The sequence below is a fragment of the Triturus cristatus genome, chromosome 3_1 (assembly GCF_964204655.1).
Source record: "Triturus cristatus chromosome 3_1, aTriCri1.1, whole genome shotgun sequence".
Taxonomy (NCBI): domain Eukaryota; kingdom Metazoa; phylum Chordata; class Amphibia; order Caudata; family Salamandridae; genus Triturus; species Triturus cristatus.
The window spans coordinates 296,219,304-296,235,857 of NC_140583.1; the positions used below are offsets into that span (position 1 = coordinate 296,219,304).

Here is a 16,554-nt window from a genome sequence, read left to right on the forward strand (position 1 = left end):
AACCGCCTCCAGTTGGTCAAATTTCTCAGCAAGCCAATAAGGAAAATCATCCTTACTTTGGGGGCGCTTGCCCATTACCGAATTAACCATAACAGGACTAATAACCACCGCGTGGTGGTCTGTTGGTTGTCCCGCAATAGCAGGTGCCCCCACCTGCACGTTGCGTGACACGTACTGCACTAAAGCCCTATGAACTGTAATCAGGGCTGTGTGTAGTACCCGCAACTCAGCCACCGCCACCGTGAGATAGCAGGGATGAGGCGTAAAGCCGGCCAGCACCGGCCATGTGGCCCCTGCAATAGACAACGGGTCCATTATCGCCGGTGCAACCGCATGGGGAAGGGCGCCAATAAACCAAATAGTATGCTGCCAGGCAGAGATTGGAATTTCTTGTGTCCTATACGGGGTATAGACCGCAGGTAGCTGCGTGGGAGTAAAGGAATGAAACGTATCATCATCATCCACCGCCGGAAAAGTCACCCAAGAGTAAAACAACTCATATGGGTAAGACGCATCAACGCTCACCACAAAAATAACAGCCATCCCATCTTCTGGCACCCCATACGTCGTAAAATGACGGCGTAGAGTTGTACGACTATGCGCGGCTATCTCGACCGCCATTAGGACACACTAAACAGTATCAACGATATCAACAGTAGCACTGGGGTTCAGTAAAAATAACCTTTTTAATGATCAAGCTTGAAAGAACCTATTAGTCGAAACCCAGGTAGGTTAAACCGTCACTCCCGTTAACCGGAAACCAGAGTGAGGGTTTTGTGGACTAATATAAGCACTACTAAGGCGTTTCAAATCAATAGACCAAACGTTAGGTGCGCCATGTTGCAGGGATTCTGCTTATGCACAGAACTATGCACAGGAAACCAGGACCTCAGTGAATTGTGGTGTACCAAAAACTCACCTCAGAGCCCAGAACCCCTTATCCGACCAGCATCAGTGTCCCATTCGTTATCCGAGTTTTATCTCGGCGGTCCCAATGTATAGACAACCCAGAACAAGCGACTTAGGGTATTCTCAGGAATGGTGGGAATCAGAAATACCTGTTCGTAATTATTCTCATATCAGTCCACAACAGAATAAACAGAGACACAGTAAAGTTTAAAGAGTTTATTTTATAAACCTTGTGTCCTAAGATGCAGTACTTTGGCTAACATAAGCAGACAAATGATCAAGATCAAAACCATCAGCATAGTTACAATACCATAGAAAATGAAAGGAGTAATCATACTAAAATGACAGTGGATATCAGCCACCTTCCTTTCGCTAATAAACTAATACTATTATTATTAGACTAATAAAAGGTCTCTAGGCTTGAATGGGGAACCCCATACTGTAAAGATCAGCTTAGTGGGATCACATCACAGAATCAGCTAGACTCTGCTCCTGGGAAAGCTCTTCTTCTGAATGTAATGAAAAACATGCAACACTGCAATATTAAAAGCACCCGACTTTCAGGTATTTGCAGCTACGTGCGCGTTATGGCTAAATAGTGGGCTGATCAACCTGAACCCAACAACATACACCATCTAGCGACCCAGACTGTTTCTTTACACAATGTTCAGACCAAGGTCGCTGCTCACTGTTTGGGATGTGAACAACAGACAGTTCTCATGTGAAGCAAAGTCGAGCAAGCATTTCTCAATTAATAACATGTAACTACAGTGTCGTGTGCAAAAGCGGCAAGATGGCTTTCTAACATCTAACGCGGTTGTGCTAACTTAGCATTGTACGTATATAGATAGCAATCTTCACTACAGCACACAAGGTTAATAAAACAATATGGGTGCTTCCTAGCAGGCACATGTACTTATAACACGCATAGAAAGTGATTTTAGTTTTAATGCATGTCACTGGCAATAGGATTCTACTGGCACAAAGAAAAAATCAAGTTGGATTTAAATTACTGTTAACCTGATGATCTAGGAGAAAGAATGCAAAGGAAAAACATTGGAAATGTAAGGTGTTGGCCCATTGAAATGGCTTTTTTTCTGTGCAGATGTGCATGTGATCAAACAGTCACTCAAAGTGCCAGACAGATAATGTGTTAAGTGGCTTAAACATTGCCCCATGCTATATGCTGTGGTGGGCAGAAACAAAATTTGAATAATTGTTAAAACGGGAAATAGTGAAAGAGAGCTGACCCAGTGCCCAAACAGGTACGTCTATACACATTTTTGCATTTATTAACTTTTATGATTATGTGAGGTTGGCAAGACAGCGAAAGAGGTCCATAAGCCAGACGTAAAAGGGGGGCAGTTTCGGGGGAAAAGCGGTCTCAGAAAATAAATAGAAGTCTTGAAATGCAAAAGAAAAAATAAATATATAAACAATAGGCCACCTTTAAATGACATCGCAAAAACGAAAATAAAAGGACAGTATCAGACTATATTTTAGTATAGATCGGTGACCTTCTCTTGATTGTCAATACTGCCCCCTCCACCATCCCTGCTGGAAGCACTCTCACCTCATTCATTGTGTTATTTCAAGTTGTACTTTTCAAACGTTATACGCACCTTGCATGTCTCATAATCCTTTCGGATGTAGTGCAGGTGGATCAGCCAGTTTCTTCTTTCCAAGATAGGCAGCTCGGGTGCTGAGGGGACAGGAGTCAAAATAAAGGTTAGCACATAGGGTACTTTCCATTATATGCACTGCCACTCCAGAAATTTAGAGTACAAAACTGAATCATTTGTAATACATGAGCACAATACACAGGGTTTCTACTTGACTACAAGATTCACAAAGCACAGTGCGGCTATGAAATGGTCACCTACATTCTAACAGACATAAGCAACCAAGATGTCAATATAAAGAATCTTTGCCTGACAACGGTAAGTGCTAATCGTTCTGGAACATGCAGTATACACTGCCTTGAAATCACACGTGCAGAATTATTTCGCTCCGATCCCCAAAGCCCAGTGCGAGCATAGAAGGACACCCCAAAAGCCATGACAGTATGCCCCATCTGAGTGCCGGACTACAGCGAGATTCATTCGAGGACCTGCTGCAGGATTGGAGGATCCACCACAGGATTCGAGGGAATACTGCAGGGTTTATGCATCAGCCACTCCATAAAAGCCGCACACAGGGCGTGGCTGTGTGCTTGGGTTCTGCTTTTCACCTGTGTTCTTCTACTTGGGCTCAGATCTTCACCTGTATTCATAATTCTCTTGCTATCAATATTCAATCCGAGGCAGAGTCCATCTTCTCAGAAATGTTCTGTTTCTGGCACATCTTATAACTTCTCCTGCAGCATCACTTCGAAGAATTTCCTCACATCCTCAGAATTCTTCAACCTCCTCCAATGCTGTCTTCAGAGGCCTCTGGTTAGCTAGTTAGTCATATTTGTTTGGACTGTGAAACTACTACCCTTTGTACCTAGGTACGGGAACTCAGCCTCATCTTCTAAGTCGTGCTGGGAATTCACTGAGTTATTTACAAATCCCGAGTGAAAATGTGTGCCTGTTTTGCTCCCTCAAGTTGTGGAGCTTTAAGAACTATGTATTGTATATTGGACCAGGGTCAGTCTAGAAGTGGATTTCTTGGGTCTAAGCAAGATAAATGTACTATGCCATAGATACGTTCAGTGGTTAATATACTGCACCTGTAACTAGAGTGATCTGTGGGGATTTGTTTCAGTTTCTGAAGAATGTTTCCATTCACGTGAAATTAATGTAAAAGAAAAAATTGTATGCACCTGAAATTGATGTAAGAGCAGAGAGTACCAGTATTCTTGTGTTACCTTTCGGAATAAAAGAGCTTTCACTTTTGAGACAAGGAAGAACACTCAAGATCCTTCATTTGACAAAAGAAGCTGTGTGACTACAAACGGACTAGATTTCTTGTGTACCTTCTCTAATACCCTTATCTCCTACCCCACTCCTTCTCTTCACCATCAGTATATAACACAGTCTTGGATGTGTTACGAGGAAAGAGAATGGCCTACTACATGTTAATCCTGCAGGCACATATGGAGTTACAGGTTAGAGGTAACTTGAGTATGACCGCACGGAGCAACTAGCAGTTCAGGTGCTGGCAAACCAGCATCTGCACACCACTATGGAGTGAGAGGCTAGGGTGGATGGGGTGAAACCGAACCTTTGTGGCCAGTCGGGGTCAGATGCAGTGATACAGACATGGTCAGAGAAGAACACAAAGAAATTGGCAGCGTCCAGGGAGGAAAGTTTAGGAGTGAGTCGAAGAGGAAACCCTCTCCCCCTAAACAGTGGATTGGATACTAGAGCCACTGGGGTTGTGGCCGCTGCACCAAACTAGAACTGGACCTCCTGCTACACAGAGTTGCTGACTGGCACACAGTAACCTAGCATGACACAACAGAGTTAGCCCTGTGGATTTCTCTGCGAAAGTTGCACATGTTGGGGGAACAAAAATCAGATTGGTGTTCCTGCAGAAGCCCAAAATATGGTGGAGTGGAACAGGACAAAGGAGGATTCCTCTATCCGCTCAACACTACATCGAAGAAAGGCAAAGCAGAGACTACCCCACCCCCTACTCCAACCCCCATTTCGCCAAACCCACCCCCCTGTCACCAGAGTTGCTGAAGAAAATAGACACTGTGGAAACTGCAGTATTGAGTGTAGAAAAACAGTTGCGGTGAATGAGTGGTTTCGGTTGGACAGATAGCGAGGAGAGTGGAGGGTAAGATACAAGCTCTAGAACCAGTCAACTGTGACAATTATCAATGTAAAAGATACATTGTCTTTCAATCCTGTGCCACTGAGGGTATGTTAAAGCTAGAAGCACAGCTAGAGATGCTGGAAAATGTGTGGAGCGGAGTTAACCTTACAGTGTTAGGAGTGCCTAGGCTAATCTCAACTGATATCCTTTGTGACTGTAAGGTGAGTGTTCTGCGTGATCTGCTGGAGGCGCATGGGAGTTAGGCAGAGCCAGTCAAGGAAGGTCTGCTGGTTTCCCGCAACCAGAATGCTTTTATTCAGGATAGCCACGACGTGGTGATCCTATCTGTGTTTTAGTTACCTTGCGATGATTAATATAGTTTTGTCTTTTTGTCTAGTGTTTGTCACAAATAAAAATAATCAAACCTAAATCTTCTCTTTGAAGGCGGGGGTTGTCAAAGATTATCAGACCTTTCACTTCATCCTTCTTTATTGGCTTGACACAGTTTTCATCTTTGCAGCAGCTGTTTGGTTTTGGTAATTGTTCTTCCATCAACGATGCCACAATCGTATTTTATATACCAGTGGTATTTTGCAGCATCTGTTTAACTTCTATGGTTTACCTTTTCATAAATAGCCATTCTCTAGGTTTTGAACTTACTTCACCTGTTATTAATGTGCACTTTCTTTCAGCATTTGCTGCTTAGGAGCATTATTTTGCCATTATTTCATTGCTCTTCAATATTGTCATCCCCATTAGTCCATTGAGACACATACAGTGCCTTTTGAGGTCGATCCTGGGCAGAACATGCAATGCTCTGCGAGGCATGCTGTATTCAGGTATTGACTTGAAGCTCCACCACTCTCCACCTATATTTTTCATTGGCTTGTCTCATTGTCCACTATAAACTGTGGCTGTTCATTGGTCGATAGGAATAGTAGTCCCTCCTTAATACCGCCTTCTCTAATTTTGTAACCTCCCATGGCGACACCCCATGCTACATGTGTTGCTACTCAGTAGGCTTTAATTACAGCCTCCGAGCACTATTTTCTCAAATAGCTTTGTCCTGCCTGCTGTCGCATTTTTTATTCTTTTGCAGTTTCTATGCAATTCCCCGGAGGAAACTAATAGTCCCTGTTTTAAGGAGACTGAATTTTAGGCAGGCACGCCCAGCATTAATTTATTTACAACTGCTATCTGAAGACTCTGTCCTATTTGATCTTAACTTTCTTAAATTTGCAGTAAAAAAAACAGGGCATTACTTGACTAGAGGGCAGTACCCTGGAGGGAAGCTTATCAACTCAGTCCCCAGCCAGTGACAATAAATCGCCAGGTCTGTGGGCTTTATTTATTACTAGGTGTATCTGAACCTCTGATTTTACCAGAGACCCGATTTTAATGGATATTTTTTTATGAACTAACCTTCTGCATGTAATGAATTGGACAAATGGTTTTATGAATTTTATCATTGTTGTTTTTATATATATATGAATATATATATGTGAACGTTTATGGTTTTACAGTTGTAAACCGAATAAAGTTGTTTTTACTGACTGACTGTAGCTAAAATGGAGACTTAGCTTGGGACCTGCTGTACCTTACAACACCATCTCCTTTGCCGTAGGGAGACTTCTTCCAAACTAAAGCCTAAAAGCTAACCAAAAATGTCAACCAAATGATTATAAAGTGACTGACATTTGCAGGAGGGGCGGGGAGTTGTGAAGCTTAAACTGCCACCCACCACCCTGGAAGATTCTACTGAGATCCCTGTTGTTGACAATGACGACTCTAGTGTTATTCTTGTCGCCGAGAGAGCTGATAACTCGGGGTTACCTAGTGTACTTGTGTCCAGTATACTTAAAATACTCTCATGGAACATAGCGGGTTTAGGATCCAAAGTTGACTCAGAGGATTGGTCTTCCTTTATAGAAGAGGCCAATATAATAATGCTTCAAGAAACTTGGGCTAGGGAAATGCACTTTAGGCCAGGTTTTCTGTCCTTTGGGAAACCGGCCACCCCTGCACCTAGAAATAAGGGTAGAGCTATGGGAGGTCTTCTAATTTTGGTACGACAACGGGCTGACATTGTAGTTAAGGAGGTGGAAATAGAAGACTCGGATATCCTGGCTCTCTCTATTTCGGTTGGCATTGGCCTCAAGTGTACTTTAGTGAATGTTTATGCCAGAGGTCAGGTGGGTGGAAGAATATCCCCCACAGTGGTTGCTCTTGACACCTTTCTGCAGTCCCCAAAAAATTCTGGGAATTTAATTATTGCTGGAGATTTTAATTGTACCTTCGAACCCCTTGGTTTTGAAGATGGTAATCTCACGTGTGATGAGGATCCAGTCTGGGGTATCCAGTCTTTGACATTAGATCCTGTCAAAAATTGGTCGGCAGCCGCTCTCCAGCTAAAGGCACTCACAATGGAGTATGGGCTCCGGGCAGTTAATGGTAGGTCTAAATCAGATCCTCAGGGCAAATCCACGTATAACATGGGTAGAAAACATAGCAGGATAGATTATCTCATTTTAAATGTTGAATTGTGGCCCAAATTGATCGACATGGAGGTACGATCCAGGACAGAGAGCGATCACGACCCTCTTCTAGTACAGTTGGAAGTCTTCACGGAAGAGAGAGTAGACATTGAGGAAGTTGGTGTTTCGTCCTCTATTTTAGTCACTAACAATAGTCGTAGAGTTAAGTGGGACCAGATTATAAATGACGAAGCAAGATGCTCCATGATCAGGCAAATTTTAGGTTTAAATCTTTTTATTAATCTTAACCAGGTATCACCGACGACATCAGTAACTTCCGCCTACAACCCTGCGGGCCGGCACGTTACTCCCCAGAAAGGCCAGCCTGTCTCAGAGCCCAGGGGCTCGCGTTATGAAGGCAATACTATTACTATACACAGCATGCCGCCCTACAACCCGACAGGGCCGGCCGCGATTTAACCTCAAGCAGAAACCAAAAGTCCCCTTCCCTCCCACGGACTAGCGCTGTAAGACTGTCCTCCAAGTTGAGCTCCGTGTGTAGCCCCCCCTAAAGCACAAGCTGTCGTAAGAAACATCAGGGAGGTCGCCATCCCTCGAGAATCAGAGCCCCTTCCCATGTCATAGGAACCGCCTTCCAGTCCTGTCCGAGAGGGCTGCCATCCGCTCCGATACCTAGTAAGTAACCTAAAATTTCTACCCCCAACAACCCCCCCTAACCCTCCCCCCCGCCCTTCCCAACTCCCGATGCCCCCCCCAAACCCTCCCCCCTCCCCTCCCCCTCCCGGTCCAGCGCGTGAATCCGTCTCGACCCCAAGGTCCATACTCCGATACTTCCTATCAGGCACCTCAAGAGGCCTCCTCCTCCTCCCGCGCGGTAACCCGCAGGGGTCGCAGGTATCTAGGGCAGGTCAATTCTCTAAATTCCGTGACCAGTAGAGACCGAAACGGCTGCCAAAGGTCATTAAACTGCTCCGCGTCACCTGCCACCGCTAGCGACATTTTCTCCATCCCTAGCACATGCCACAATCTGTGTAACCAGCCCGTGACTGTGGGTATCGTGGGAGAACACCAATGTACCAGGATCGTCTGAACTGCCAACCCCAAGGCTATGGCAATCTGTCTGCCTCTGCGGGTTTTTAAGGGATATGTCAGCCCATTTGGAAGGCCCAACAGGGTATAAGCTGGGAAGCGGGGTATTTCGGTGTCAAAGTGGGAATCCACATTGTCTATCACCTCCCTCCAGTAGGCGGCTAGTAGGGGGGCAATCCCATAGTGCGTGCGTCAGCGTTCCTATCTGCCCGCAGCCCCTCCAGCAAGTGGCCCCTTTACTATGGTCCATTTCGTGCATGCGTTCCGGAGTATAGTACCAATACGTGGAGACTTTAGTGAAGGTCTCAGTGAGGCCGGCATGATAGGCCGAGTGTCTGGCCCTGTAAGCGACCTGCTCCCATTCGGCATGACTCAGGGACCTTCCCAGCTCTCGTTCCCAGCGCTCCCGTCCCGGGTTATATAAGTGTGAAGCGGGCGTCTGGAGAAACCTGTACAGGTCACTGATAAGCTTTGTGTCGGACGAGCGTGTCAGGAGCCAGCGCTCATAAGGGAGGAGCCGCCTGTCAGCCGCCTCCCGCACCCGAGGGTGCAGCGCCCAGTGGCGCGCCTGCAGGTATCGCAACCTTTCAGATTCCGGGAACGCATACTCCTGTTTGAAGCTCGTGAATGGAAGGACCCCTCTGGGCCGTACAAGTGGCACAAAGCCCGGCATCCAGCCGGCCGCCAGTGCTCAAACGCGCCTCTCTCCAGTCCTGGAGTGAAGTCCGGATTATCCACTATGGGTGTCAGCGGAGAGGGGAATGACATCAAGCCGTGCACAAGATTTGTGGCATCCCAGACCCGTAGGGTTACTCTAGTGATAAAGGAAGCGTAAAGATTAGCGGGACGGTGAGCTCTGCGCAGGAAGGGTACCTCCTGCAGAGGCCGCCCCACCACCGCCTGATCCTGGAAGAGCCAGTGTTTGTCCGACTCCCAGCGGCTCCATTCCACGAGATAACGTAGCTGTGACGCGTAAAAGTATTTGCGGAGATCCGGGATCCCGAGACCTCCGGCCTCCGGCGACAACATCAAGAGCGCCCGTCGCATCCTAGGTTTCCTGCCCTGCCAGATAAAACGCCCCAGGTCGGATTGCATCTTCCGAAGCCACTCCGCCGGCGGCTGCAGTGGAAGCGCCCGGAACAAGTACAATATCTGAGGCAGGTTTGTCATTTTAACTGCCGCCACTCTCCCCAGCAATGAGAGGGTGTCACGGTCCCATCGGGCTAATTCTCCTCGGACCTTCGTGTCCAAGGCGGTATAATTCGCCATTACCATTGCAGCCAACTGGATCCCCAAATAGGACACCGAGTCCGCAGACCACAGTATCGGAACCCTTTGCCGTAGTAAGGCTTTAGTCCCCGGTGCTTAGGAAAGATCCAAAGCCACCGACTTCCCCATATTCATCCTGAATCCCGACACCGCCGCAAACGAGGTGAGTTACGCTATACAGGCCGGCAAGGCAGAGAGCGGATCGTCCAATGAGAAGATCACATCATCCGCATATAGGCTTACGGCGTGACTGAAGCCTCCAAACTTCACCCCTCTCACCGCCGGGTTATCCTGCACCCGCTGCGCAAAGGGCTCCATATATATGGCGAAAAGTAAATGCAACAGCGGGCATCCCTGTCTCGTGCTTCTTCCGATGTCAAAACTCTGAGAGCAGTACCCAGTCACTCTCACCACTGCGGTCGGGGATCGGTAGCAATTGAAGATCATGCCGTGGAATTTCTCCCCTATCCCTACCTTTGTTAAGACCTGCTCCAAGTACGGCCAGTGGACCCTGTCAAACGCCTTCTCGGCGTCGACTGACAGCAACATTCTCTCCCCGGGGATCCGCGATGCTTTTTCTATGAGGTGTGTGATTCTTTTGGTGTTGTCCACTGTCTGCCGCCCCGGCACGAAACCCGCCTGATCCGGATCTATTAGCCCCGGGAGGAGCGGGGCCAAGCGGCTCGCCAAAATCCCGGTATAGAGCTTGAGGTCGATGTTTAAGAGCGATATAGGCCTGTAAGAGCTGCACTGTGTCCGGTCCTTCCCCGGTTTGGGGATGACCACTAATGACGCCCGCAGCAGGTCCGGCGGTATGGCTCCCTGCGTCGCAAAAGAGTTGAATAACCGCGTAAGGATCGGCGCGAGCGACGAGCAAAACGTTTTATAGTAGAGGGAGGTGTACCGGTCCGGACCTGGGGATTTCCCGTGCTTAAGCTTGGCTATAGCGGAGATAACTTCCTCGATCCGGATCTCTTTATCCAGAGCTTCCACTTGTGTAGGTGTCAGGGACGGCAGAGAGACCGACTCTAAGTATGCTGCTGTGGCGGGCGCGTCCGGGGGGTCCCCCGCGTACAAGTCAGCATAATACCTACGAAAGAGCTCCGCGATATGGGCGTCCTCTGTGGCCTTCGGCCCTGTGGGGTCAGTGATCGCTTTCACCGTCTGTGTCTGCCGTGCTATTCTCAACTTGCTCGCCAATAGCCGACCGCATTTGTCCCCCCCTGTGTAATAGGCGTGCCGGAGGCGTAGTGCCGCGTACTCCGCCCGGTCCATGTCCAGAGCCGTCAGGAGCTTCCTCGCTCCCACGAACTGCCGCCAGACGCGCGGAGCGCCTGTCCGTCTGTGTACGTGTTCCAGTTCACGAACCCGCTGCGTGAGCTCCTCCCGTTTCTGGCGCCGGTTCGCTTTATCCGCCGAGGAGATCGCAATAAACTCCCCCCGAAGCACCGCCTTCAGTGCCGCCCATTGTGTCGCTCGCGATGTGTCCGAGGTCTCGTTGTGGGTCAGGTAGTCCCGAATCGCCGCCGTTACCTGCTGGACTACCTCTCGTCTGTGTAGTAATGCGTCCCGTAGACGCCAGACACGGGGGGGGGTTGAGAAATCGGCGGCAGGCAGAAGGTAGCCGTCACCGGGGCGTGATCTGACATGGAGACCACCCCAATGTCTGCCGCCATGGCCAGTGCGCAGACCGGCCCGGTGACCAGAAAGTGATCTAGCCACGCATAGGTCTTATGTGCGTGCGAATAGTAGGAATAGTCCCTTTCCGCCGGGTGTAGGTGACGCCAGAGGTCCTCGAGGTCCATAGCCGCCAGCTGGGCCCTGCACCCCGCTGAGAACTCTCCAGTCTGCGGCGAGCGGGGGGCAGACCTGTCGAGGGCAGCGTCAAAGACCATGTTAAAGTCTCCTCCTATAATAATGTGTCTATCCGGAGTGGCAGTGACCGCGCCCAGCGCCGAACTGAGGAAGCGTTCTTGATGCTCGTTCGGGCTATAAAGGGACCCGATTGTGAAGGAGAGGCCGGCCACCCTGAATCTGTACGCCAGAAGCCTGCCTTTTGTTCCGCCTGTTTGTGGAGCACTTCTCCCCGAAAGTGCCGGGTAACCAGTATCGCCACCCCCGCTGTTTTAGTGTTACTGGACGAGAAGAACTGGGTGGGGAAGGCTGAGGAGCGCAGCCTGGCACAGTCACGGGGTAGGAGATGAGTCTCCTGTAGAAGACAAATATCGGCCCGGGTACCTTCTAAGAGGGATAGGATGGCTCGCCGTTTAATCGGGTTGTTGAGGCCCCTGACATTCAGCGTGACAATTTTAAGTGCCGTGGGCGTCATTGGCAGTGGCAAGTATGACAGCAGGGCCCCCACAAGGGCCCACGGACCGGAGTATGTGCGCCGCTGCCGCAGCCGTGTTACCAGGCACACGCTGGACTCCCCCCCCCCCCCACCCCCCTGCATCCCCCCCTCCCTCAACCCTCTCCCTTAGTCTCCCCCCCTCCCGAATTCCTGCAGAAAACACCCCAACCACCCCGCCACCTGCCCCTCGGCAACGTGCCAACACCTCCCGAACCCCATCGGGCAATGCCCCCCTCCCACTCCCCTCAATCTGAGTCAACATTGTCCAAGTCCCGTCCCCAAGGGGCAAGTCTTTGGTGAAGTACTCCAGTGGACGTCCAGCCACCGAACCCCCCTCCCCCCGCCCCCGCCCCAATCTGGCCCCCAAACCTGCTTAGTGTCAAAGGCTGTGATGATCTCCCCCCGGAACAGACCTACGCGGTCGGCGCCGTGTCACTTAGTCCAGTGTTCTCCGCCACCTCAAGTACTGCCTCCGCCATGCTAGCTCTGATGGTGGGTGAGTCTGGTCTCGAAGGTCGTGCCGGGTGGTGCCGCCCCGACACCCGCTGCCATCCGTCACTGCCAGCGCGCCCCCGCCTCCGCGGAGCCGCGTCCACCTCCGGCGCCGATATGCCCAAGACCCCGCATGTCTCCTGCAGGGAGCATAGCTGATGCATAGTGCCATTCCATCGGAATATGAGCCTGAACGGGTGTCCCCATGCGTATGGTATTTCGTGCGACCGCAGGAAGTCGGTGGCAATTTTGAACGCTTTCCGTTTCTGTAGCGTGATGGCAGACAGATCTTGGTACAAGGCGACCTGGTGGCCCCGGAAAGTGAGGGGCTGCTTCTTACGAGCCTCCGCCAGGATGCGTTCCTTGAGCGGGAAGTCCGGGAGAAAGGCCAGAATGTCCAGGGGCGGCAACGACGCATGGCGCCGCGGCCTCACTCGATGCGCTCTGTCTATCCGGATGTGGAGCCCGTCCGACTCCCCCAGGACCTCTCGGAACAGATCTTGCAGGTAGCCCGCCATGTCCGTCCCCTCTTCTGTGGGCGGAATGCCTCGAACTCTGATATTGTTGCATCGAGATCTGTTTTCTAGATCCTCGGCATGCGCCTGGAGGTTGATCTGTTGATCCCTGAGACGCAGCACCTCTTGTTGCAATCGTTCTAGTTCGTCATCTCTGCTCCGCCCGGTGTCCTTAAGCGTGACCACACGTTCTCCCAAGCTATCCACTTCCCTCCGGACCTCCCGCACCTCGCTGGCCACCTCCTTCTTCAGGGCTTGGAAATCCTCCCGTAGGGAGCCGAAGAGGGATTCAATGACTGATCTGGTGATCAGAGGCTCCCCGTTATCAGCGACCGGCGCACCTCCGGAGGGGCCGGGCGATTGCTGCCCCCGTTCCACTCTCTGCTGGTTCCTGCCCAGTAGCTCGGGGAGAGTGCGTTCCCCCTTCCGTCCTCCCTTGCTGCCCGCCATGTGCTCTGGGACTCAGTACAGATCGGCTCTTCAGTGCCACAGACGTCCCACTAGGGCTCCTGTCCTGCTTCGGCGCCCTCGGGGCCCCGGCTGTCCTCTTCCGCCCTCCGCGTCCTCTCTCTGCGGTGCCCCCCGCCTCTGCTTACGCCCTCCGATTGTCTGCAGGTATGTCCCTCCGGGACCCTTCCGCTCACTTCTGTGCTCGCAGCGCAGCTGCCGCCGCCGGGGGCCACGAACCCCTCCTCAGCCGGACACCTGCCGCACCCGGTCCGTCCACAGCTAGCGCTTCATGCTCAAGCTCCTCTGTGGGGAGCGTACAGGTCGGACTCCGGCCCTCACAGCCCCGGCCCCAGTGGTCGTGAATCGGGTCTCTCCATGCACCCCCTTCAGCCAGCAGAGCCCATCCTACCTCCAAACTGGCTCCGAGGCCTCGCAGGCGCCCCCCTTGCGATCCAGCAGCTTCACCCCACCGAAACTGTCCGCAGGCCGCCGCGCCGGTGTGCGCACGTGTCCCTACCAGCACCGGGACCCTTCAGCTGTGCCGTCCTCCGGCCAGCCAGCTCACACGCGCCGCACATGCCTCCGCCCGTCTCGTGTCCTCTGGGCCGGAGGGCCTGCACTCCACACCCAGGGGCGCGTCCCGCCCCACGCTGCTTCCTGCTCCGACGCCGTAGTCGGCTCTCTGGGCCAGAAATCGCTCCGCTGGTCTCCGCAGGAGCTGCAGGGGTGCCTCCGATCTTGCGCTGTCTCCGCTCTTCTGCCGCTGGGGGCGGGGTCACGCCCCCCCGCTCCGCCCACCACCACCACAATCCTGCGTCCCAGCTTGCGCCGATCAAGGCTGTTTCGGGACCCCCAGCTGGTGTTTGGGCCGTCCCTTCGTGCCTCGGCCTGTCACCTCCTCATAGCCGGGTGCCTTCCTAGGCGGGCCTCCGGGCTCGCAGCCAGCCGCGCCGGCCTGATGCTCCGCCCCCTCTCGGCCGCGATCTCCAGACTGTTCCGGCGAGCGCCGCAGGCGTCTCTCAGGCTCTCCGGGCTATCGGGCAGCCCCCACCAGCACGCCAGAGTTTTCGCCGCCTGATACCCGCTCCTCCGGGAGGAGATGCAGCGATTAAACCCGGTCTAGGGGCTCAAGGAAGCGGGAGCCGGCGGAGAAGTCGTCCGCTCACCTCGCCATCTTGGCCACGCCCCTCGATCAGGCAAATTTTAATAGATACCCTAGCTGCTGTCACCCAGTTAAACTTAGATGCTGCAGGAGTTAATGTTCAAGGGTTAACAGCATATCTTTTAGTACTGGTTAAGAAGCTGAGGTCAATCCTTTTTAAATCAGGCCCAAGTTAAAATTGTACCAATAACAAAAAACACAAGTCGGCTAAATGGTATAACGGCGACTGTAAGATGGCTTTTAGAGCTCTATCTTGTGCAATCATAGCGGGGTTAATTCCAGAAATAAGGAGATGTCGCGCGGCATATAAGCAAACCCAATATTTAGCAAAGCGGATGTTTGATGAGTCTCGTTGGAGGGATTTGTTGTTATCTTGTAGGGATAGGAATTGGAGTAAATTCTGGCATTTAATTAAATGGAGAAGTGGTATTGATAATCCAAATCCGGTAAATCATGTATCTCCTGAGGACTGGGTTATCTTTTTCGAATCCCAGTTCGCCTGTTCCAATTCGACGATCCCGTTTTCCTTCTTGTCTGACTCAAGAGTGGGGACATTATCATTTTCTTATGCATAGGTGGAGCATGTATTGGATGGTCTACCGGCAGGGAAAGCCCCAGGCCCGGACGGGATCCCTTCCGATATATTTAAAATTGAACGTGTAAACTGGGTTAAATATATTCAAATACTGGTTAATGGTATCGCAGGAGGTGCCCCATTACCCGATTCATGGCTCGGGCTGAAATCATCCCTATTTATAAAAAGGGTGATCGGGCCTTGCCATCTAATTACAGGCCTATCAGCCTGATCGATACAACTCAGAAGCTGGTGGCCAAAATTGTACTTAATCGGGTATTAGAGTGGATAGATGAAAATGATATACTATCTAATTTCCAGGCGGGTTTCCGGAGCCATGTCAGCACTATTGACCAGATTTTCAGATTTATGATGTTGTATTGGAATACAGTAGTGCTGGGCGGCGGTGTCCTATATGCAGCTTTTGTGGACCTTAAATCCGCCTTTGACCTGGTTCCACAAAATAAGCTTTGGGAATCCCTGGAAAGGGCTGGGATGCCATTAGAGATTTTATCGTTTATTGTAAGGCTCCATGAAAATAACTCTGCTTGTGTGAGATGGGGAGGGCAGGGGGAGACTACTACTAGTTTTAAAGTGGCTAAAGGTGTGCGTCAGGGGTGCGTGCTAGCTCACACCTTATTCTCCCTTTTTATTAACAATGTCGTCCCCTATTTTACTGATTATCCCACGGATGCCCCCACACTGGACGGGTTAAGAGTACCGATTTTAATGTTTGCGGACGATACTCTTTTATTGTCCAAAACTAAACCCGGCCTCCAACGTGCTCTGGATCGCTTCCAACTCTTTTGTAGCGACAACGAGTTGGAGGTTAACGTTGGGAAGACAAAGTTTATGGTCCTTCATAAGAGGAAAAAAATCAGTACTACACTTAGAATGAATAATGCCCCTATTGAACAAACTGATTTTTTTGCATACTTAGGGGTGACTCTGGGACGGAGACTTAATTGGAATAATCAGTTGGATCTCTCGGTAATTAAACATAATCAATTAGCGGGAGTCCTTCTAAAAGAACACAGATCCTCTTTAACTAAACCCATAGCTCCAGTAATAAAGTTGTATCATGGGAAGGTTAGAGCGTCAATACTTTACGGTGCGCAACTCTGGGGTTTCGAAAACTTGCGACCCCTGGTACTTGCCCAAAACAAGTTTTTGCGATCTCTTACTGGGTTACCCCAATCTACACCCCTAAAACCATTGCTGCAGGATTTGGGGTGTGTGTCTTTTGAAGAGATAGCAGGGTTTAGACCATTGGCGTATTGGAGACGCTTGTGGACCACCCCAGAGTTAGCACCTTACGCTTGGCTCTTAAACATCTTATAGGGGTGGATAAGTCCCGTCAAATCCCTTGGCTCTACAACATCAGAGCTGTCCTTATGGCTATGAACCTAGGTCATCTTTGGTTAGATCCAGAAGGAACTCCCTTCCCATCGAAGAGTGAGCTTAAGAGACTGTATGTTGAGATGTCCCAATTTAAGTCTCAC

General features: G+C 50.6%; 1 protein-coding gene across 1 annotated transcript in view; it reads right to left on the reverse strand.

The window, feature by feature from the left end:
- BBS4 (Bardet-Biedl syndrome 4) overlaps positions 1 to 16,554 on the reverse strand; it is a 532,628-nt gene that overhangs the window by 338,609 nt on the left and 177,465 nt on the right. Inside the window, exon 3 of the mRNA XM_085643924.1 lies at positions 2,532 to 2,611. Coding sequence (XP_085500050.1) covers positions 2,532 to 2,611 — 80 coding nt within the window. The remainder of the gene's footprint in view (positions 1 to 2,531; positions 2,612 to 16,554) is intronic.